At 38.3% G+C, this 25442-nt stretch overlaps 1 protein-coding gene across 1 annotated transcript in view; it reads right to left on the reverse strand.

The window, feature by feature from the left end:
* PRR16 (proline rich 16) overlaps window positions 1-25358 on the reverse strand; it is a 111080-nt gene extending 85722 nt beyond the window's left edge. The window contains exon 1 of the mRNA XM_010562333.1: window positions 25197-25358. Coding sequence (XP_010560635.1) covers window positions 25197-25358 — 162 coding nt within the window. The remainder of the gene's footprint in view (window positions 1-25196) is intronic.
* Between the last annotated feature and the right edge of the window lie 84 nt (window positions 25359-25442).

A 25442-nucleotide genomic window follows, 5' to 3' on the forward strand; every position in this document is an offset into this window, starting at 1 on the left:
CTTGGCCCACAAGCTTTTTCATCTTATTTTCCCCCTGTCCTGGTGAGGAGGGGGAGTAATAGAGCAGCTGGGTGGGATTCTGGCAGCCACCCAAGGTTAACCCACCAAAGCTTGTTTTCTTTTGCTGCCAAGTTGGTCTGCTGTCAACATAACAATTATATCTGAAAGAAACTCCACGGAAAAACATTTTAATAGCATTCTTAGCATTTTAAGGTTTATAGAATAAATTATTGTTTTCAGAGGGAAAATATTTTATCAAGCATGGACTCAAGTAATTTTAGTAATTCTTTAAAACTGAACTGGCATTAAAAGAGTCAGAAACTTTAAAGCCATAGCAATTCTCTTATCTCAGGCAAGAGCCAAAAAAGAGTAAGAATACAACCTAAATAATCCAGGCAGTTAAACGGTCACTAGAGACAAACTTATTCAGCACTTAATGAGATAAAATTAGGAAGATTAAATCTAATTAAGGGTCTTTTAAAGAACAGTCCACAAGTAAATACCTCTTTACAAAACTTCTGATTATCATTAAAACCAAACAGAGAAACACAGATTTTGAACTATCAAAGATGACTTCTGACTGTAAAACAATTTTACATTTTTAATTATTTTGTCCCCAAATTAATTGAAATTATAATTTAAAAAAATACAAAGCAGGTTTATACCTAATAAATTTACACTAGTGAAGAAAAGGAGAATGTAGTCTCTCTATTGCCAGAAACCCAGACAATTCTAGCACCACCATTATACTTCCCTTAGACTTAGCACGACCTGTTTAGCCTTTCCTATGCTTGTGGGGTCCAGTCAGCGTTTGCAGACTTAGATTTACAAAACTGTGTCAATTGCTGAAACATACCCACTGTCCTCACTTTGATTTTACTTTTAAGCTTAAAATTCCACATGTGACAAACTGCAGCATTTTACCACTATAAGAAACCATTCCTGCTAAGAACCATAAGCTGTTTCCTATCTTCATTCAAATTAAGAATGAACTGCCTTTGAACCCAGCTGCAAATAAGTGACAAAGTCATTTCTGAAAAAGTGAGGGCTATGGTACAGAATTAAGACCTTTCTGCACATCCAGTGTTTCTTACCATAGAAGAGAATCCTACTTTCCAAATACCCATCACAAAACCCTTTATGAACTAATGGCAAATCAACATCTAAAGTCTTAAATAAGAGAGTGTATATAGCAAACTTCCTGGTGTACTCCTGCTCCCCACACACACTGCAGCAGAAGTTGCAGAAGAGTGGTGTCAGCAGATCTGATAACATAACAGGAAGATGGCTCTAACATTTAACGAGGTCCATGAATTGAGGGCCTGGAACTGAAGGAGTGCCTTGGACTACATCCAACTGTGGACAATGATCACACAGTCAGGATTTTGTTCTGAGGAATGAACTTCTACATGTATCAGCATTCTGCAATATTCTGTTAATGAATTAAAAGTTATGAGAAAAGACAGCTGCTGAGGACAATCCCATTACTGGTCCCTGTGTTAGCCATTTAGCGCAACAGCCAGAAGTTAATGGGAGTTCTGGATTAAGTTGTTATAAGATGTAGAGGGACTTAATAAGGAGTGTCATTCCTTGTCCTCAATGTTACTTGGATTTCTTGCATCTACCTGTTTTGATAGGTGTTGGTTGTTTCCTGCTCCATTTTTCATGCTTACCCAGTCTTGGAAAATGGCACTTTTTAGGTTTAATCATCTTCCCAACAGTCTTGCACAGCTTATTCACATCATGTGTTTGAACCATCTGTAGCAGTTTCTGCCACTAGGAGATGAGGAAACCAGTCAAGTTAGTTACACCCAATGCTGATGGTAACTTCACACAGACGATGTTTCTGCCATTCTCCATCTACTCCAACTATTAAGAGCGTTCTCCTTTCCCTGGAAGCCTCTTCTCCCAGTGCTGCTTCTGCCCCTTCTCATCTATTCATTTGTCTGTGCCTGTATAAATTACTAACTCACAAAGCAAATAAAATACTTCAATAGAAGCTGATTAAAATATCATCATTCTGGAAAAGAGTTCAGAAAGTGCAACAATCCTTGTAACTTGCAGTTTTATTTATTTAAGTTTCAGGAGAACAACAAGATTTTTCATCATGATTAAAACCACAAGGAGCTGCAGTTTTAAACCCCTTGAAATGTGTGAATGAATGCCATATGAAGTATTGTAAACAAGGTTTGTGATACTGACTACTCCACCACCAAGTCGCAATGACAGTGGAAAGACATGGCTTGGAAGGGAAAGGTCATTTGGGGAGGGGGAAGAGTGATTTTTATTTTTTTTAAATGACAAGCATAAAGAAAGGGAGAAAGAAGCAGTGGGATGCAGTTAATGCAAATTAACTGAATGGCTCTAGAGACAATAATGAGCATACACTACATTATAAACACATTATCCTTATACACACACAAACACCAAAAAGATCTTTTTAATGAGTCTCTAAGCAAACATTGCTTCAACCAGGTTTAGCAATTGCTAATGTTTAAGTTATTTTTTAAATTAAAACATAGGTTTCTTACTCTGTAATCATCATTTCATATCATGATGTAATTTATAACTTTAGATGTATAGATTGAAATTATTACCTATAACACAACTTTAAGAACAAAATCCTTATGAATAATGTTTCAAATACAAACATCTGCTCCCCTCTTTTTTTCTTTTTTTTTTTGCTAGTGGTTCGGTTTTTTTTTTCTTTTTTTTTTTGCTAGTGGTTAGATAATTTTTCCAGTAAATACTTCAAGAAAAACACTATGAAAAAGTTTTGTCCAAATTCTGGTAATCTTTCAAACAGGACCAGGCTTGTCAGAGGAGTATTGTAGTGCCAAATGCAGGACGAGAGTGCACGTAGGACCCACACACACCTGTGTGAACTCTGCATCAATCCCCATAGAGGGGATAGTTTGGGGCACACTGTCCCTACCTGCCCATAGCCCACCAAAACACTCTTGTTTTTACATATACCTATTATCTTAAGGACCTTCTGATAAACTACCAGAATTTGACCAATGCAAACGTTCATTCCTTTTTAAATCTGTAGGTCTTGTCCCTCAAGGAATCTCCTACAGGTAAAGATGTGGTATTTTACCCTGTAGCCAATGGGGAATACTGAAGCCAGTGGGTTTGCAGCCAAAACCAGTAGTGTTCAGCCTAACTTATTACCACTGAGAAGACATGGCATATTAGTTTATGAAGTATTATGAGAGATGAATGTTACATTAAAATCCCAATGAACTGTAACAAACCCTTGACAGAAGGGTGATGTAAGATAATGCCAATACCGTTTCAGTCCAACTGCAGTGACACACTCATCTTTTAACATGACTCAAAGTTTATCATCTTACATGGATCTTGTCTTTCTGAGACTGTTTGTACAGCAATTTCTTCGTTTTATTTTGAGCACAACTTGAATACATGATAAGAGTATGAGCCACAGAAAGAGTAAATCCTGGAAACCTTCAGAAACAGACACTGGGAAATTTAGTGCATTAAATCCTAGCACTCCTGTGTATTTATTCAGCACAGTCGTGAGGCTTCATTTCAAAAGCTCCAAGTACAGTGGACAGTCCCTACAGATGTGGCTGTTATGTAATGCACTGTGTAGAAACACGATGCATTTGAACAAGACAAAGCAATGTGTTAATGTGTTATTTGTATAAACTCTCTGTTCAGTGAGGGAGTAGGTTCTAAATGGTATCATTTAAAAAGCAGACGGGGTTGGTATAAAGCTACAGAATACAATCTTGCACGTGCTGTAATGCTACCATTTATCTGGAAGACAGACCTGATGGATGCTGCAAGTGCAAACTTTCAAGCTGCTGGAAGGAAAAAAATTGCAATAATTATCCATAAAAGCTTAGTGGAAAATTTTCTTCCATTGGTTCTATTAAAAAGTAATTAGCGCCTGTGCAACTGCCAAAAATTGGCAATTAGCATTGCTACATAGGAGAACACTGGCACTTAATCTGGTTAGTGTTCTCAAGGAACCCTCTAATGCACTAATGCTATCTGTCTATCCATCTATCTTAGGTACTTACGTGGCCCTTATTACCATAATTTATAGGCATTTTACAGTCTTCAGTGCAGTTTATTTTACCCTGGTGAGGTCAGGGAAATACAGTCAAACCAAGTGCACAGATGTGGAGCTCAGTTTCGGCTATAATGTTACACAGCATTTCATTTTCAAAATCCTTTGTCAGGAGGTATTTCCGCGAGCAGTGTACTTGTAATAAAACCTACAACTAGGTCAACCAAGGAAAAATAATTAACTTCAGGGCTTCTTTCAAATACAAAATCAATTTCAGATGTTAAAATGGTTTTCAAAAAGAATTTACTGCAGCCCGAGTGTAAAGCCTGAACCAGGGCTTGTTTTGGATGTTTGCTGCAACAACAATCCCCAATTCCCACTGAATTTAAAACTGATTCTCATTCAGCTATTGAAACTGAAAAGATGGTCTTTCTAGCATCTGAACAGACAGCACATTCAATGGAAGGATAGCAACAGTTGAGCAAGAAAGTTGACAAATGGGCTGTGAACATGCCAGACCTTTGACACTGCTGCAAGGAACTTCTAGAGAGGTGACGAGAAGATCTGAAAGAAACCACGTTAAAAAAAAAACAGATAAGACAGACTGTACTTGTGCATGGGTGTGCACAAAGAACAGACAGGTGTACACTCAAATCAAAACTGTGCTAAACTCTGTTTAGCTTAAAAACCCTAATCTAAAAACACATAAGCTATACAAAAATCAACAAAAGACCAATTCAACTTTTTTCAGTTTCAACTGCTGACTTAGGCACAATTTTAGCTGCATGTAACCTAGCAATTTGTCACCTCTAAATATAAGAAAAACATAAAAATACCTCCCTTTCTTGTCTCTCCAAGTTGTGATAAGCCTTTCAACACATGTGAAATGAAATATATCACTGACTTCAGGTTTATGCTGCAACACAATTCAGGAATGAAAAACATTTTGCAGGGGTAGCTAAACAGTGTCTTCCCTAATAGTGTATTATGCCAGATGCTGTATTGCCTTTATAATAAGAAATAAAATGCTGATAATACCCAGTGAAAGAAATAAGGGAACACCAGAGATGGAAAGAGTATTGTAAAAGATTAATATCTTCATTTTCAGTGTCCTTTTACTACATAAAAAGTACATGACAGGAAAGTTAAATGTGCCATGGAAACAAAGTAGAGTGTTTTACATAGTTCACCTATGGGAAGAATTTCCTTTTTGCAATATGCTTACTTTTTTATGGATTCGAATTTACAATTTTAAAAAGCATCTACCCTACCTCCTTGATGGCTTTGCTTAATTAAAATTCCAGTCAAAAAATGTAACAAGTCTGTTTTCACAGTACATATTATAATGAAGAGCAAACAAATTCCACTTTCTTTTTTTTTCTCTCTTAAAAAAACCCCCAAAACCCAAAACTTTCTTCTGAAAGTGACCAAAATCATCCATAACTAGGGATCAAAAGATTCTCTTTGAGTCTCATAGTATCTTCAGAGGTGATTATTGATCAAGGTAACATGGTAAAAAGAGTGCACATTTCTTCATGAGCATGACTAATTTTTTAATGAAAATAATTTATATTATCTTTGAGCAATGAGATAAAACAGGACTGAAGTTTAAAACAGGAGGTTTATATAAATTTAGAATGTAAGAGAGAAAATAATATCTCATATCAGTAGTACAAAACGTTGACTTAATAACACTGTGCAATTCAGATCATCTAGAACTACTGTTTACAGTTACTTTAATAAATCATAAGTAAAATATTTCCATAGACTGATTAGACTCCACAGATCCTGAAATACCTTTTAAATAGCTAGCTGCTTATACCTGACGCCTTTGTGATCAGTAAGCATTACATGAGCACTAGAAGATCTGTCCGCAAAAGTTTCTGCAAAAGAGATTCTGAGAACACAGAATAATGAAAATACAAGGCTGAAATATCTTCCCAAAAACACAGTCAGCTTTTTGGTGGTATTTTCTCCTTTAATGCATACAGATTTCAATAGCACTTCAGCTGAAAACAGTTAACAGATAGACACACTATTACACTTCTTCATAATTCAGTTAGTTTCAGTTAGCTGTTGATTTTGCATAAACCATCTTAGAACTTACCATTTTTAGTGGCCTCATTTCAGTCAGGGATTTGGTTTTAGATGTTGGTTTCTGTAGATAAGATCCAGTTTTCCTAGACTACTTAAAATTAATGCAAACTTTACATCCCTTTATTGTCCTTTCTACCAAAGTCTAAAGCTAAAAAATTAGGGTCACTGGGTCAAAATTGCCCCTACAATTTTAGCTGGAACTCCTAGCACATACACTTTATGGTCCTGACTTGGATTGCACAGTACTTTCAACATAAATCCCACCTGACTGAATGAAAAAGGTCAAGCTGACCTGAGACTAGACCAATTTCATTTGGTAAAAGAGCCCTGGACTACTGAGTTGGAAGGTACAAAAGCAACAGAGACTTTTAAAAGGGGGGAGGGGGGGGAGGATGATGCAGTAGCTAATTCAATAAATGAGTTTCAGAAACACCCTGATTCTACCCTTGCCTCTGCCACACAGCTTGGTGATACCATAGGAAATCACTGCCATCAAAATTGTACCTAGCTTGCAGATGTATATTCCTTCTTTTCTGACCTGAAATACTCGTATCTGATTTGCCAAAAATAAACCTATTACAGCTGAAGTCAGTGAAGCTATAAAGTCCTTAACACACTGGAAAACAAGGTTTCTACTGTTTCACATTTGGCACCCTCCAATCTTTTATCTGTGAACTGGAGATAATACCCCCTCACCTTATAAATGTATTATGAAAATAAATTCATTAAACATTTATGAGACTTTCCAGGACCATAATGACACTTATCACATAAAAGCCCAATAGGAAATTAATTCTCCATTCTGAAAAGCTCTGAACATCATGCTATGTATAAGGCATGGTTTACCACACCAAATAATTATAACGACATGGTATCACACAGTAATTATATAGCAAGCATGAACCACCATAAAATACTCTAAGTATGGCAGAGTCTCACATAAAACAGTTATGGGAATGCAACTGAAAACTGCATCAGAACCAATAAAGAAACCATTTTAAGAATACACACCCTAAGTTTATGTTGCATCTCCTACTTTAAAAGCAAACCAAAATAGCGGAAAAGATCAGCTCCATCATTTGGCTCCATACTGATAACTGAGTCATGCAGATCATTATAACACCACTGGTACACAAAGAAACAAGATAATTGACAGCCATGATATGAAGGATCTGACAGTGCCACGGACCTTCTACTAGAGGGTTTTACACATTTAGAGATGAAGGTGGGAGAGAGTCCAGGATCCTGGGAGTCTTTTCACTCAGCACTCTGAAGAAAAGGGACTTCAGTACACAGATTCTGCTCAAAACTCTCAAACTTGACATGTTCTTCCCAGAGCCCTCAAACATGCCCATCTCTGGTCATAGCCTTATGATCATATCAGTTTTTCATTCACTGGCATCTTCCCATCCCCCTCTGCCAACCTTTCCTTATGCAAAGGTAAATTGTACATGCAGTTTATGTGCACTGCAGTATCCTCACCCCAGTTTACCCTGAACCTGCTGTTCAGTCTTCTCCTTTTATTTCAGGTATGCATCTTTCCACCAAGTTAGCTCAGCAGAGTGGCATGGTTTAGTCAGGGGAGGAGGAAAAAAAAAATTAAATCCTCCTCACTTACAAATTGGAGCCTTGGACTCAGACTTGTTATAGCAGCTCAGAGGGGGCATTTACATCCCCTGGTCATGTCATACAGTCTTCCAGAATAAAAAAAAAAAAAAAAAAAAAAAAAAAAAAAAAAAAAAAAAAAAAGAAAGAAGGGGGGGAAAAAAAGCTTTCAAGCATGAAGGTGGCAAGCATGATCAAAACAATGTTTTACCATGCTTATTTCTCTGAAGTAGATCAACCACTTAGTCTAAAGTTTTTAAAAAAGCTAATACCAGCATGATGCAAAGCTCAACACTGAAAATTTCTGTCTGAACTATTTGGCCGTAACAAAAAAGTTACAAACAACTGTAATGGTATTTTGTAATGGGAAGCACCTGGCAATCTAATGATGTGTTACACTATCTGTACCATTATGTTTGTCTGCAAAGCAAAACAAAGCAAAATTAAATGAACAAAACCAAGTAAACTCTTCAGAATGGCATTTGATGCTCTTGAAAATGTACCCAGCCATTTCGGACAATGCTCCTTTGACATTAATATACAGCATGCTATAGCACATTAGTCCTTCAGACATTATTTTACTTCACTGATAGAGAAGGTTTGTAACAACATGCAAAGACAAATGCTTAATGTCACTCCCTCATGAAAGAACACCACTTAAATTGCTATCTTCAGCTGCTATTACTCTTGCTTTTAATTGGGTATCTTGATGTAACATTTCCCAGAGTCTGAAAAACCTTACCAGAAGTCTACTGACTGGAGAGAGGGGAGGGCAAAAAATCTGCTAGAGAAGACACTCTAGTTCCAACAGGGTGTTACTCTTGGCCATGGTTTCACAACAGATGAAATCCAACCCTCAAGGAAGACAGGAAACATTGAGAAAGTTCACTTGCATGCTGAGAGAATTAAGGGCTTGCCACAAGACAAACAAGGCCAGGACACCTTATGGTAGTTAGTTAGAAGCATCACTTTGTCTCCGAATAAGGACAGAATTTAAGTGATGTAAATACCCTTCATTTCCTGTAAGAGGTAGTAACAGACGAAAAGATACTTTGAAATATGCTTTTGAAAAATAATCAAGGTCTGAGAGAAAAGAGGCAGAGAAAAAGCAAAACCACAACATATGCTGTCTTAATTAAGCACAACACAAAAACACTATGATGTTATAACACCCAAAGAACAAAATAGTAACAATAAAAATCCCCAAAGAAATAGAAACATGCGTAAGTCTATAAATAACAATAGGTGATTACCACTGTGGAAAAGTCACATGAAAGTAAGAGCTGCAATTTAAGGCAACTAAGAGGAAGCTTTTAAAGGAGGTGGAAAAAAAAATAAAATTAAGAATAGAAAGGATAAAGAATAGCAAGGATAAATTTCAGTGAAAATCCCTCCTGAAGTCGTATTCCTGACATTTCAGATTTCCTTGGCAGACCGCACAGACATTACTCAGGCTCTGAAGATCAACATCAGTCTCCTTCACTTTGTGTCTTGCCTTTTTCAGCTCGTCTCTTTGCAGTCTCAACTTCTGTCATTAAATTATTGTAACAATAATTTAATAACACTACAGTGGTCTAACCATTGTTTCATAAAATTGTTTGGTAACTATTAGTCTTTGAACCTATTGGACCAACTAAACCCACAGAATCTACTTCACTGTCCAGTAAACTACTCATTCGTTAGCATTTGCACTTCCCATCTCCTCCTAACTCAAGTATGTCCAGTAACACATGCAACATTGCTATCATTAATGGTAACACACAAGTATTCCTAAGGGTGAAACCAAACACAATCCTTCTCAACTAGTCACTGCTTCAGTAAGAGGTTAGACCACTTTGGACCTTTCAGGCCCTGTAGAAAGAGTAATTATAGAAATAACCCTGCATATGATGACCGTAGATTAACACACTTAGTTTAAAAAACAAAAACAAAAACAAAACCAAAACCCAACAAAAAACAGAAATAGGCCTTGAATTTAAAAAAGATAGATGTTGACAGAATACAAGGGACTGATTAACAAGGCTAACTGAGAAGCTCATGAATCTGGATACACAGAAGGACTGCAATTTATTCAAGTAAAAGTACAAAACCAATCAGAAGCATCATAGCTCTTCACTCCAGAACTAATTTGGTGAGAAACTACCTCAAAGAGCACACAGAAATAAACAGTCCACCAAGACTTCAGGAAAATAAAGACAGTACAGTAAAGAATAGATTGTTAAAGAGACAATTAACAACCTGAATTAGACTTTGCAACTGATATTAAGTAGTGAAAGATTATTCAGATTTGCTGAAGAAAAGTAAGGAATATGGTTGCCAGTATACTTTAAAGACAGGTGGCCCTCAAATTTTAATTTGTTTTAGCTTTCAGGAGTGCTGGTTGAACTACTTGGCTTTTACTGCTACATTGAATATCAGTTATGCCTATCCAGCAGCATGATGGACAATGGAAATTAAACTCCAAACATCAGAGACAGAAATGAAAGCCCAGAAACTCAATGTAATGTGCTGCGGTGAGCAGCACGGGACAAGCTCAGCTGTGCTGCTCTAGAAATGCTGCCACAGTTATGTCCAGGACGAGTAGCAAGACTTTTTAATCTTTACAGTCAAATGAGATACCAGGTGACAGAGAAAAAGTATTATATTACATTTTTATTTAAATGGAAGGATGGCAGCTACAGGCTGCTAAACCTCAAATGAAACCCCTTAACTTTGGAAATGCCTGTGAGAAAGAAATAAAGTAAGTAAATAAAATTGGCTAAACTATGATAATCAAACTACATTAAAATGGCCATACTGGATGAGATCAAACCTCTATTTAGCCTATCATCTTGTCTCCAACAGTGATCAAAAACAGATGCTGAGGAGCACAATGAGTAGTCTCTTTAAGTACTCTCCCAGGCTGCAACCACCTAAGGCCCAGGCTTTTTCTGAAGACATGTGGTCCATTCTGCACATGTAGTTGGCTTCTGGCTTTCCTATACATTTAGAGAGCTGCCTTGCATTAGTTTTGTCCACTGTCATCTTCAACACATGAAAACTCATATTCTCCATAATGTATAGTGGCAAGATGTTCTACAACTTAAGCACATACTGTTTGAAAAGCCACTTCCAGGTGGACTGGTGATTACTTTATAGTTAACTGGTTTTCTAGATATGCAAAAAGCTGTAGATTTGGGTCAGGAGGAAACAGCAATGAAACTCCTTAAGCAGACTTTGGCTGATGTCATACAATATTTTTATTAATTACCCTGTCACAAATGTTGTAAATGCTCTGAGGAAATCTGCTAATCCAGCAGAGCTAGGAGACAATACACGGGGAATAAAGTAAATCTCACAGATGCTTAGAAGTGGAATAAAATTCCCATTGTGCAATATGCAAGTTCATAACCATGAGGACAAACTAAATAGTTTTGTGCTACAGACTGGAAGTTCACTAATTCATAGACCTGCATGGGAAAGACCCTCTGCGTACAAGGTGATCACAGCATGGCTGTCAGCTGCCAGTCTGACACCAAAACAGAAATGCAACTTCAGGATGTAGCAAAAAAGAGAGTTCCAGTAGAGATAAGCGACACTGTGCAAAGCTCTGGTTAGACCTCACCTATAGTATTGTACACATTTCTGTGAAAATTAACTCAATCAAAATAGAGATAGAAAAGCTCTCTGTTTTGTCAAATGGAGAGAGAGTCTAGCAAATTAATAAAAGGAGTAAGACTTTCTTTACTAATATATCAACATACAAGTACAGGTAGAGGAAGAAATATTCAAGAGCTACCTGAGCTGAGTGGCAACACTAGCAAAAATTCTCTGGGTGTTTAAAAAAAAAAAATTTAAAAAAAAATATTTTAAAGGTTCCTAGTTGTTACAGCAATTCTTATAAAATAATATGCCAATAGGAACAGTAGGAAGAAAAAAACAAAAGAAATGGATATTTATTTAAAATGGAGCCAGATAAACTCACAAAGAAACATGTGATCTGCCTCCAGTGGAAGGGTCCTGGATTCAGAGACATAGTTTCTTCTTTCCAGTTGTCTATTCTTAAATAAAATATAGACCACCACAGAGAAATGTCATGACATTTCAGATAATATCATAAGCTGAGTTTATGGCTGCAATGTCTTTTACTACAATTTCATCTTCCTTTTCTAACTGAAAAAACTGTCAGGTGAAGTTTTTTTCCCCGCCATCTGCCTCCTTTTTCTTCTTTTCTTTCTTCCTGCATTTTCTCCAAGTTCTTCATTCTATGTCAACAGTTCCAGCATCTGTGACATCCTGAGGATTTACCAAGAATTAAAAAAAAATCACAAATAATTCTTCCTACTTTTTATAGTTACTATTTTCTTCACACCTGCAGTGAAAATTACCTATCTTGTTACACAAGGCAAGGATGAGCAGCAGAGGCGCAAGAGCAGTCTGCAAATCAAGAAGATAACACTGTGTCAACATTCATCCTGAATATACTTTTTGGAGAGTAATAACACAGAACCTTTCTAAAGAGAAATTGTTTAATTCTTGCTGAATTTAATGCAACACGTTTGCCTTCTCATTTAGGAAAGCAGACCATTCACTTTCAAGATTTCTTTCCTGATAACATGCACACTGCAATGATAGAGGACCACACTACTATCTCATCCTGGAAATACTTCTACTTAGCCTCTGAGTCTCTACAGAGCTTTTACAGTTTCATTATTTCTCAGAAGTGGTTCAGAAAACACTGAGGTAATTTGTTCCCCTTTGATGTCCCTAAAGAAAATCATTCCTTCAGAGAAATCTCTTTCTACAGAGCTAGAAACAGGATGTGCTTCCTAAAAAAAAGAAAGGAGGATGTCTTTTGTATTGTCTGCAACCACTTCCACTAGAAGACATTCATGCATGAACACAGAAAATTATGTAAGGCACATGTCTATGTCACAGGAGACAAGTTCTTCAAGTAGTCTAACTACAACACAGTGCTCTGTGTATGTTAATTTATTATACATATATTTTGCATCTCAAATAAATGCCGTACAAAAATCAGAAGCAGAAGGAAATCGAAGATATGGGTACCGCTAAGGGAAAAAGACTTTGTGATAAACCTCCTCCTAATCTGTACTACTACTAAAATTTTAACAAAATTTTATTGTCACTGTTTTTTTGTTTGCCTATTGGGTTTTTCTGCCTCAATTAAACAGCTTCCATTCACAAAAACATTGTACTATGCTTCCTGTGTCTGTATTACATGACAGTCTGCAGCAGGAAGCACATGAAGACTCTAGGAACACCTCCTTCACCAGAAGAAAACCTTAAAGCCACAGACACTTGCCACTGCTCTATGTTAGAATAAAGCAAGATGCTGACAACTTGTCCTCTAGCCATACAGGCTCCCAAAGTCTAACACAAAGTTCTTCAATAAAAAAATGGTACTGAAGTGTTGTAAGACTATAGTTACTGTACAAAAAGCAAGGAAACAATCTGTTCAAAATAGACATTTAATTATCATAAAATCCACTTGATCAAGATTTAATGGCAGTATATTGGCATTTATGTAACAGACAACTTTGTTCCATTACATCAAGAAACCATGTATAGAAAGAAGACATATCATATCTGTAATTCACAGTGATAACAATGATGCCTCATTCTTGATTAATAAATTAAGCTGAGAAATAGTAGATGAACATGGGAGAAGTACTCTGCCTGTACGAAACAAGCACTTATTAAAACAAGAAGTTGATTTTTAGAAAATTAAGGCTCAATAACGTGCCAAATTCCCTCTGACCCTTGCCACTCTTTCGAAAGATAGCTACAAAAGAAAAAAAAATCATTTAAGAAGCTGTCACGTGATACCAGCACATTAATGCTATATTATGAGATGTCACTGTCAGAAGTGATGAAAAGTAAACAGAAGCATGCTTCACATTTCGCAAATGATCCACAAGATCTGCAGAAATATAGATCCTTCCTTCTTTTTGTAACACATTATTATTAACCACACCTGACTCCACAATACAAAATACCAAGTCAAGGTTGTTTACATTTTTTCAAAGAAAGAATTCATCCAGAGGGTTATTTATTAACTTTTTCTTTTAGTATTTTATTTTATGCCTTTGATTGACTAATATCTGTTAAACATTCAATCTCAGAAATAATTTATATTCTAAACCAGAGGTAAGTTTGCAGCAGACTACCAAATTACAGAGAAAATAACTGACTAGGTACATTTAATATTCTGTTGAAAGTATTATAAAAGTGGCCCCTATTTCTAAGGTGGTGTACACTGAATAAACTTTCACTTTGATAGAGCTGATTTTTTTTTTTAATTCGTAAGAAACTTGATGTAGAGATTCACAATCCTAGCCAAGTATTCATCTCCTAGAAATAGTATACAGCAGTAATTCATTAAGATACAGTCAGCTTTTCTACTAGGATACTACCTGTTATACTTACAATCTTGCCACAAACACTCAGAAAAGATTCACTAGTGAACACTAGATTTTAATAGTCCTTTTAAGGACTTCTAACATTTTAGAAGATATTTTTAGAGATTTTTAAAAGCCATTTCCATCAGTTACCTAACATTAAATGTAAAATTCCTATACACGTATCAAATATCCAGAATGACTGGCACCACTTAAGGACAACAGGCCAGTTATTATAAGATGGCACAGGTCTATCAATGTCAAATTAAGTCTATTCAGTGTACACCACCTTAGAAATAGGGGGAAAAAAGTCAGTCAAGCCACTGTTCTAACTGTATTATAGTATCCTCAGTTTCACTATATCCTTCAAACCTTCCTCAAAGACAAACCTGAATATTTTCCATGTATCATTTTTTCTGTCTTGTTCTTAATGTTTTAATTTGAAGAAAGAAACAGACCATGTGAAGTCTGTACTAAATAAAAAGTTCTCAGTCCTCTGCAGCAGATTTTTTTTCTAGTTCAGCATCCCCAGCACCTGAAGTAATACAACTTTTTGTTGTGCAACTCATCCATCCATCCCTACTTTAAAGATTATTATGTGTAGCAATATATTGGCTTGGGGGTTGGGCCTTTTTTTATGCAGTTATATTGTCTCATATATCTTTGTAGTACACTATATTTTCCGTGATACTCATCCACTTAATTGAAAGTCTCAGCTTAGTCAAATACCTTGATGGTTACACTGTATCACATCAGCAAAGGCTCTGCTTGCTAAGATTCAAGACAGCTAATGAAAATAATTAACTGAAGTGTTTACACATGATTTAAAGTGCTTACAACCCAACCATTCAAATTCTATGGAATTTTTTTTAATAGAATCAAATAACCACCACCTGAAAAACAAGCACATGCAAATCCATTGCGAACAGGTAACAACAAAAAACTAACAATCACAAAATCCTCATTCTCTTGCCTCAACATAAACCTCCCAGTTTGGTCAAACACCAGTTTTCTGTAAGCCTTACAGGTGCACAGTACCACCTGTACTTTGATTTCAAGAAACAAAAGTTATTACTTCAGCAGGTACGTATGCTTGTATAGTTTCCTAGTCTTAATAAATTATGCAAACTACCAGACACTGTGTCCATACACAGGATATTTCTTTATCCAAATGCCACAGCTTTACTGAACCTTAAAACAGCCCCATAAAATTACCTATAAGCAATGAAAGTCAAATAAGCCTAGAGTGTACCACTCCAGATAAAACTCCGTAGCACTAGCAGAAACCACCTGCTGTGGTAAACTTATCCCATTCAAATGGTCTCTGCAATCATCAGTAAAAACACCTCGAGAATAAAGTACACTCTAGTTGGTAAGTGAAAACCATTTATTTAAGAAAGTAGCACTGAGTATTTTGAGAAGAGATGGGATCGAATTTTAAATATTCTGGGTGCTGAACTGGAAAGCTGGAAAACAATGTTAACTTAACCTATCATGGACTTTAAATGAAAAGCTTTTGCTTGTAATAAGAACCCAGATAACTTTGGATCCAAACAACAGAGCTTTCAGTTGCTATACCAGTTTGGAATTTGAGCTTGAAAAAAATACTAACAATGCTTCCAGATCCCACACAGAAGAATCTCCTATTAGCATGCGAAAGATGCATGAGGAGAACAATTGTGTTACTAACATGAATGCCAGAGTCACCTGAAATTCTTAAGACCAATGTCAAAACATTCGTGTTGACTTTCCTGAGTCAACATTCAAGAATGGAGACACAAGCACTCTCACAGTTAACAAGCCAGATGTGATTTAGATAGCCACTAACAGTGAGGTAGATAAAGTTGCAGAAGCACCAGAGACTTATGAAGGAAAAGAGGAAAAGGGGTAGGAAAAGAAAAAAAAAAGCCTCATAGGGATTAGTATGATGCAACAGACGATGAGAAATCAAAGTGAAAATTGACATCTGCAGAGGTTGGAGCAGAGGGGCAAAATTAATCTGAATGGCTCAAAGTTAATTTGAGTAATTACTTCGGGCTTGCCTGGACAATTTCATTTGGAGGTGGGAAAAAGGATATATCATAGTTTCATGGAGAGATGTTACAGATGAGTGGCATTCCTATAAAAGCAGAAGAAGCTACAGCCCTCCCTTCCCATCATCACTGCCTAATGTCAGACACATGCTCCAGTGGCTGCACTCACTTATGAACACCAGCTCCAAATCCTTAGTGTATGCATCCGTTATATTTATAAAGAAAGTTATACTGTAAATCTGTTATTCTTCTGCCTGAAAGTAAGTAAAATCCAGATTCAGATCACAGGCAGTGAGAAGTCAATAACCATTTGTAACTGCAACTTTAATGAAAAAGTAGAGAATATGTTTTTCAGCCAATTTAAAATTTTCAGGTAAATATTTATTGAGGGAAGCTAATGTTTGTAACATAGCATTTTTACTGAATATAGACCTGATTTTTTGATGCCACATCTGGAGTACTGTGTGCAGTTCTGGGTTCCCCAGTACAAGACAGATATGAACATACTGGAGCTAGTCCAGCAAAAGGTTGGGAAAATGACTAAGGGGTTGGAGCATCTGTTTTATGAGAAGCAGCTGAGAGAACTGTTATTTGGGGAACAGAAGGCTCAGGGGAATCTTATCCCAATGTGTACAAATACTTGATTGGAACGAGTAAGAAGACAAAGCCAGACTCTTCTCAGTGGTGCTAAATGAGAGGACAATAGGCAACAGGCACAAATTGAAATACAGGAAATTCTACTTAACGCAAGACAACACATTTTTACTGTAAGGTTGATTCAACACTGGAATAGGTAGTCCAAAAAGGCTGTGGAGTCACCATCCCTGAAGATATTCAAGAACAAGATACTAAGCAACCTGCTCGAGTTGACACTTGAATGGGTGAGACAATTTCCATGGGTCCTTTTCAACATCAGCCAGTCTGTGATTCTATATTTAAAAATGAATATATTTGTTCCAATTATTTGTCCAATAACTACTGAAGTTTCAGTAGTTAATTCAGCTGGACAATTACTCTCTCGTTAGCATGTATCTTTACAAGAATTCAGAGAACTAACACCGAAAAAGTGTTATTTTTGCCCCATTTTATCAAACAGGCAAGAAAAAGCCAAAGGCGTATCACAAACAAAAAAAAGAATCTCAATGACAAAACATGTGAAGAAAGAATTATACTTGGGTTTTGTTATGCCGCAGTAAAGAAAAAACATACTGACTTTGTTTTTTTACATTTTCATATTAATTTTATACAGAAAGGACACAGTTAGATGGGTGTAAAACAATAAATTACAATGGGGAAGCAAGCCCAAACTGTTCATTTGTTAATGTTTTCAGTTTGTTTGTCTATTTTTAAAATCTGCATCTTCCAGGCCACATAAGCTGCCTGCTTTAACACAGTGTCATCTCCAGTAAAGTATAAAATGTTATCAGATATCAAAATTTTGAATACTATAAACACTTACCTCACTTTCTGAAGTTGAATGGAAAGCCCAAATCTAGTTTTTGGTTCCCCACCAAGGTCCTGGAGCCCCATGCAGATGGTCTCACTTTAAACAAATAATAAACTTCTCACACTATTTTCAGAAGTATTATCTTCTTCCCCTACTTAAAACACAAATGATTACAAGTAAGGATGTCTTACGCTGCTTCTACCTTGAAGCTGTTCACTGAAAGAACTGTAAACAGACCACAATAAAAAGAAGAACATAATGTCATCATGGGTGAAAGACTAAAATAATTATGGCAGATTTATCAGAAAATATTTAAGGAGAAAAAAATGGAAGGTGTTTTAAAATTGCAGGATTTTTCAGATTACTGAGAAATAATCTACACTGAAATCTGGAAATGATTCAACATCAGTGCTCTCAGTCTTCATAATGTAATGTGGCACATGCTGCATGAAACAACGGATGAGTCTGTCAACGTTTAAAGAGATATAAACATACTATAATTTTTGCAAAAGCAACAACTGATGGTACTACACCTGTTTGGAGGCAATTGCTCCTCACTAGTCCCATCAGCTGTACTACAATAATTTTAAACCAAACCAGAATGGCTGCAGCTCCGCCACCAAGGCCTCCCACCCCAGTCATTCAACACACACGACCTGACACAGGGAAGCTGTAATGAGAGATCTGCTAGAGGATTTTCTCACCCCTTCCAGAGTGAAAGCAGGCTCTGCTTTTCTTCTTCCCCTGAATACAGTAAGAAAGGGCATTTTGAAGCAGTGCAGGTAGCGGCAGCAAGAATCGGAGTCAATGATGTACAGAGCTGGACACAAATAAAACACAGGCCTATCTACATATAGGTAACGACTAAGCTAACGTTAATGTGCACAGCTGAATGTCAGCCACAGGCTATGGGGCAAGGACAGCAGTCCATATGCAAAATAGACCCCTTCACTCTGTCTGCCTCACAGCAACAGCATCTACTGAAGGAAAAAATGGGGACACCTGCGCAGGATATACATGAGCTACCTGTGAGGTCACTGACCATTCACATTACCTGCCTTTCAAAGAACAGGTATAATATACAGAGAAGACTATAAGCCACCAATATTTTGCAGCTCTAAAATAAATGAAAACTACAAGAGGATAGTCATGCTCTTCATAAAGGTATTGTGAAACAGGCACTATGGGAAAGTACTCTTTAAACTCAGGGACATTTGCACCTCTCCCACACCTCCCTCAAGAGAAGTTTTAATTAGCTGTGTACGAATAGACTGTGAGTAGTAATTTGGCTGGAAGTTTTTGACTGGAAGTGGGAAGGCCATTCCAGAACTTTGTCCAATGTGAGTACTGGGAACAGAAGGATTGTTTCATTTCCAGAGGAAACTTGTACAAATCTGCAAAACTTTAATGATGGTGCTCAACCAAATAATTGTTTTTGCATGACTCATTCATACATACACATGGCAGCAACTGATTCCTCTGAATTCTGAAGTTTTAATAAAAATGAAGCAGCCCAAAACTAACTTCTGTCACCCTTAAACTCATTTTTGTTCCTACTGAGGTCAATGGAAAAACCTAACCGCAACAGACTGAAGTTCATGCCTCACTATTTCTGTTTTCTGTACCATGGTCAGTAGTGCACAGACTGTGTGAAGTTCAAGCTTTAGCACAAAGATACATATTTTCACTGAGGTACTGCTTTTATTTGAAAACTGAATTTATATATGCTCTATTTAGCTCATGATTGCACAATACACATTACTATCAGGAGCTTAGTATTGCATAAAAGGAATGAAGTAGCTGACATGAGTGTTTATAAAAACAAAATAGCTAGCATAAATTGACAGCATGCTTCCCTCTGTCAAGCCTCTTGATATTAACAAGCAATGCTCTGTATGTACACTAGTTATTCTTTTCATTGTGTTACACAATACAATTACTAAGTCTTTGTAGCTTTGATTACAAATCAGATGTGGAGCAACCTTACCTTGTCATATATCAGCATTTAAAATGTTCCTGACACCTTAACACAGAGAGTTTTTTAAGGTTCACAGCTACCTTTTAGCTCTATTAGCTTTATTGACACTACCAGCGTAAGAATTTTATCTTAACATATTTGCACTTTTTTGTTGTGTATAAATGTATAAATGCTTCACAGACCACAAGAAATAAAAGGGAAGGAAAATTATGATTCAGTTACCTGCAATGATTATTTATGGCCCTGTTTGGACCCCTGGGCAGATCACAAAAAAGTTTTTGTGCAGTGCTTCTCTTACATAATGAATCATACTCTGCACTTACAACAAACATCCAGGTACAGTTCATGATTGCATTTGTCACTAAGGACTGCAATAAGAAATCAGAAAAAAGTCTGTCGCTGGAGAGATTTGCAAGTTTTGGAATGGGCAATGCCACTAATCATACAATGCCTTGGTCCTGGTGCCTGAACTGGACCACAACCACATCTACAGCAATAAAAATCAGAAGAAAGCTTCAGTCCTTCTCACGTCTCACTGACCAGATCTGCATATACAGAGTGTATCCACTGAAGCAAGACTCCAAGAGGAACACTGTTAAGAGGGCCAGCATCCAGAATCCATACATAAGAAGGGCATCTGCATTTATTGGATTTCTAACGGTAGGAACAAGTATGCTCAAAAACCTCTTCCTTCAACTGCCCCTACCTAGCAAAAGGAGCAGCAGGTCCTTGACATCTGGAGAGAGCCCAAAAAGGTGAAGAGGCAGGGATCAGCAGGAGAAGAAGGAACAGATTAAAATGTTTTGCTATTGTTCTACCTACACTTCGATTTCTATACAGTATATTCTATACCTATGCTGTAATACCTGCCCTCATAGCTTTCATGCAGCAATATGAACCTAAAAGTTTTTTTTTGTATTCGTGTCTGTATTGCTGCCTGCACATCAGAGATACTGATATGTGATTGACTGTTGCTGCTGAAATTCTCTTGGTGGATACAAACTGCAGCTTCCTAGTTTCTGCATTACCAGGCAAGAACCTGAAGTGCCTTCCTCCCATCTGGATCATTAGCTGAACACAAAAACGAAAATGAAATGGAAAACATTGGTGTTGAAATAGTAATATGCTCCTGCAGGCCTGATCCAGAAATTAAGACCATGGAATACATGACCACCCTCCACTTAGATAGATGACTGGCCTGGTTATGGAATAAGGTCATCTATCCCATAACAAAATTTGTCATGGTGTTTGGGGGAAGAGAGGCTGGCATCTGCTAATTCCATCATGACTTAGAAAACGTTATTTGTTAAGTCATGGCCAAATTTTATAGATCACATCTTTATGGAAAATAAATGCATCAGTTAAATGAGGGAGGATTATTCACTTGTTCTGTCAGCAAGACATTTTTGGAGGATTTAAAGCAGAGGAGGAAGACTCAGAAAGACTGGAAATTTACTGGTGCATGTGCAATGTCTATGAGGGCTTCTGTTTCTCCTGCACCTCCATTTTGTTTTATTCTAAACATTGGCAATAGTTACACAGCTGCTTCCTTTCAGTAAAAGGTTGAAGCATATTTAGCCAATTAAAAGCTATGCAAATGTTTCACACATAACTTCCAGGAATTTGTTCTGCATGATGAATTTTTATTACTACAAAAAAGTATTTATCAAACAATTTAGTTAAGTATTTCCTTAATGTAAACAAGTGCAAGGCTACAGAAATGTGCAACATCATCGTAAAATGTGAAAGCAGGGAAATCTTAAAAATTATAGTATCAACATTATGATGATACAAATTCCTGTGCCCTGCTGTCCACAGGTGCACATGCAGACTCCCTACAATCCCTTCTGAAGTCATCAGAGAATTTGGGCTACATCATGCATTTTACATTCAGAATAGTTTGATTAGCTCATGTCTGCTGGTTTCCAATAGTGTTCATCACCTCATTATTTAGGTACCAGACAGATAAATATAATCTGCAAGGAAGACTTAATAATAACCATCTTTCTAGACAGACTCCAGGGAAAAAGGTCTTTTATCCAATCCTCTGGAGGAGAACCAAAGTTTAAGGCTTCACCAACTTAACTTTGAAATAGTCTGAACCTAAAGGAATAGTCAGTGTTACTCAATCCTCTGGCATCCCTTTGATTTTTCTTTGGAATGTTCATCAAATAACAGCCACTCAATTCATTTTAAATCCATTAATTTCTTCCAGCACAAAACCACATCCCACTGTTGGTATACACCCACCCAGTGTTTCCTTTCAGCAAGGAGACAAAACACGCCAAGTCTCTCCTAGGTTAACTGCACCCTGGAGAGGACTAGCCATACATGAGCTCAGTCAGACTCTGGACTTAGCACCACTCCATCCTAACATGTCTCCTAGTCACCCCCTTTCTCCGTCCTTAGTCTTTTGTGGTTACCTTATCCTAAGCAGACCAGACCAATAAATAAGGGACAAAAAAGATACAGATGTTCCACTTTTGAGACACAGTCACTCCTAACATGTACTTGTTTTAATCCACATGATTTAGTCATGTGTTTTTACAGCAAATTTATAAGCTTCATGGTTTGTGCATCTGGATTTAATACCCCATCCTCTCCCCACTTCTTCCTCCCCCCTTTTAAGTACAAAAAATGTTAAGGCATCAATTAGAAAAAGCTTTGGAACAAGGAGCAGATGCAAATACATTAATGTAAGCGAACTATAACAAGCTAAATGTAACAAGACATAAAAGTCTTGTAGAGCCATACTCCTTACTGTTACAGAACAGTTCACTCTGAAGCAGTGAAACTCTTTCAGTTTGACAGAACTTTGAATATGAAATCTTACAAAAGAAGACCAAAAGATGCTAGAAGAGGACATCCAGTCTATTCCAATACCTAAAGTGCTACACTAAGCATAATCTAATAAATAATTAAATAATTTAGATTTAAGGGCAACAAATAGGTAGACATAAATAGAAAAAAAAGTATTCTACAAATGCCATATTTTTAATATCACAACTAAATATTACTCTAACTGCACAAAAAAAGCCTTCATGCCCTACTACTGTAGCAGAATTGAAGTCTTTTTTAACACAATAGTAATAAAAAGAATGAAAGGCTGTTTTCAGAACACTGTATTTCTAATAAAAGAAAAAAAGGTTGTAGCACAACAGCTGGACTGCAGCAAACACCCAGTTAGAAAAAAAGGGTAGCCAAAACATTTCCAGAAGAACATAATTTGTAGTGAAAATGGAAAGCGTGAACTTATATCTTCTAGTTTATCACTTTGCCTGGTCCTACAATAAAGAACCACAAATGAAACACAGGTATACGTCTGTGTGTAATACACCAAAACTGAGTATAGACCAACTTCCTATGTGCTTAATGAAAGATCTGTCAATTCTTCCTAACACCTACAAACGATCTATGAAAGAGACTGATTATAAACTTATAGTCTCACCAATTACCTTACTTTCACATAAAAAAGGTATACATCGCATATACGTCAAGAGATCTTGTACAGACTTAGTCCACACTACAGAAGACAGACAACTGGAGGTACTCAGAAGGCAAACTGCTGCGGACTTCTCAAAATAAATGTCATACAAAGTGTATTTAACACACAGTGAGAATATTGCAAGCAAGCAGATAATTGCATATGCAACCCTTGCTTGTCAGAGTATCACAGCTATCATCCTTATAAGACATATTTAGAGAAAAGCATTACTCAGAAGCCCATATGTGGTTACGAACAAGATGTAATTATCCTTTTTCTAAAAATACTTCTATTTCCTCAAAATAGATGCTCTTGGCAATCCTTCCACCCTTCAACAGGTACATAGCACTTACAGAGCTACAGCACCATTTCTCTACAACTTGCCTTTTACATTTCACTCTACTTGGGAAAAGGAGTTCCACACCAGGCATTTCCCCATCAAGCAGAGGTAAATCCAGCTCTCTTTCACAGATGCAGTCAACCATAACAGACAAGTTTGCTAAGATAAAAGATGCCACAGTAAATGATGACATACGATCTCCACCTACAGTGATCTTGTTTGCTCACTAGAGGAAAGCTAGGACTGATAATGTGCAGAGAATGATTTACATTCATGGGACAGATCACAGTACATCCTCTCCAGGTCCCGAAAATGTGCTTCTGCAGCAACAGAGGCTAGTTTGCTCTATCAGTCTTTAAAATGCTGGAAGAACTGCCCTACAAACAATGTTTATTTCCACTTCAAAATACCTCAAAAAATTACAAAGCACAGACAAGCAGCACATTAAGGGAAAGAGAAATTATAGATACAATTTCAAACAAGGAGAAATATGGAATTGTGGATGAGAAAGAAGTCTAACAGCTGTGATTAGTGAGCTGTGTGTTTATACATCTTTCAACATTATACGAACCACTGGGTGAATTTCGTACTGCCTCAGATGGCAAAAGTCTGTTGAATGAAACTTGTTGACAATGTTGTTAAAACAGAAAACTAATATTTGATAGCAAAAAAACACAGCCTGTTATAAATGTCAAATACAGGATTATAAAGCAATGCACAGAGATTCTGGACTTGAATTTCGGTGCATAATCCAACCATCTGTCGACCAGTTGTGTAGCAAAATCAAGATAACGTGGAAATCTCCAAAAGGACAGCCAAATTCTCTTCCTTCGGCTACAGCATCTCCCTGCTTATGAACATGCCCGCGGTAATCGCACTCTGCCTGCAGATTAACCTAGGGGAGATGACACTCACCACCGGCAAAAGGAAGATTGCAAAAGCAATCTTGCCAGATAGGCAGGATAAACAGGGCGCTCAGCTCCCGGTGAAGCAGCCTGCAGAGGCAGAAGCAGACTTAGCCGCGCCGGTACTGCCGAGCCGGGCAAGGACCCTTCGCCCAGGGCGCCGGGTGCGGGGGGGTCAGGGACCCCCCAGCCCTCACCGGCCGGGAGATCCCAGCCGGGCTGCTGCCGGGGGGTGAATATGGGGCTGCACCGTGCAGCCGAAAAGTTAAACCCGCTGGAGCAGGAGTGGAGACGCTCCTGACGCCTCTCCCGCCGTCGGGATGCCGGCCCGGCGCAGCCCGGGATCGGGCAGGGCTGCGGATCCCACAGCAACCCCGAACACCCTCCTCGCCCCGCGGGGACCCCGCAGGAGAGGCACCCCCTGCCTCCCGGAAAAAAAAAAAAACCCCAAAAAAAACCAAAAACAAAAAAAAAAAACCAAAACCACAACAAACTCCGAGGACTGCGCCGAGGTGGCCAGTCCCCGGGAGGAGCCGCCTCGCAGCTGGGGGGTGCACGACCGGCCCCGGCGGCGCACCTCAGCGGGGACGCGGCATGGGGCTTCGGCCGCGCCGCCCCGTCCCGTTCCATGCCGGATGGCCGGGCGCCGCAGCGAGGCACAGCCGCCCGCCCCGGGGCACGGCCGGGGGCCGCGCCGTGCCCAGCCTGGACACCAGTTGCTCGACCCCCGGTGAAGAAGTGGCGAACGGAGCCTGGGGGCGGCGGCGGAGCCCCGGGGGGAAGCAGGGCCCCCGGGCCACGGGCGAGGGGGGCTCGCCCCCCGCAGGACAGCCCGGGGGTCCGCCCGCGCAGCCCTCCGCTTCTCACCTCCTTAAGTTCCTTGGCCACGTCTTTCAGGTCCCCCAGGACTAATTCCAAATCCTCCACGATGATCTTGATCTGCTCCTTCACCTTGGCTTTGGAGGCTGCCGGCGGCCCCTCGGACGGCGACGAGGAGGAGGATGCGGTCCCCTTGGACTGGGCGGACATCCTTCGGGGCAGCCCGGCGCGGCCAGGGGGGCACGCAGGTCAGGCGAGCGCGGCGGCCGCCGGCCGCCCGGCCCCGTCCCTCCG

The sequence above is a fragment of the Haliaeetus leucocephalus genome, unplaced genomic scaffold, assembly GCF_000737465.1.
Source record: "Haliaeetus leucocephalus isolate CR32 unplaced genomic scaffold, Haliaeetus_leucocephalus-4.0 Scaffold158, whole genome shotgun sequence".
NCBI lineage: Eukaryota > Metazoa > Chordata > Aves > Accipitriformes > Accipitridae > Haliaeetus > Haliaeetus leucocephalus.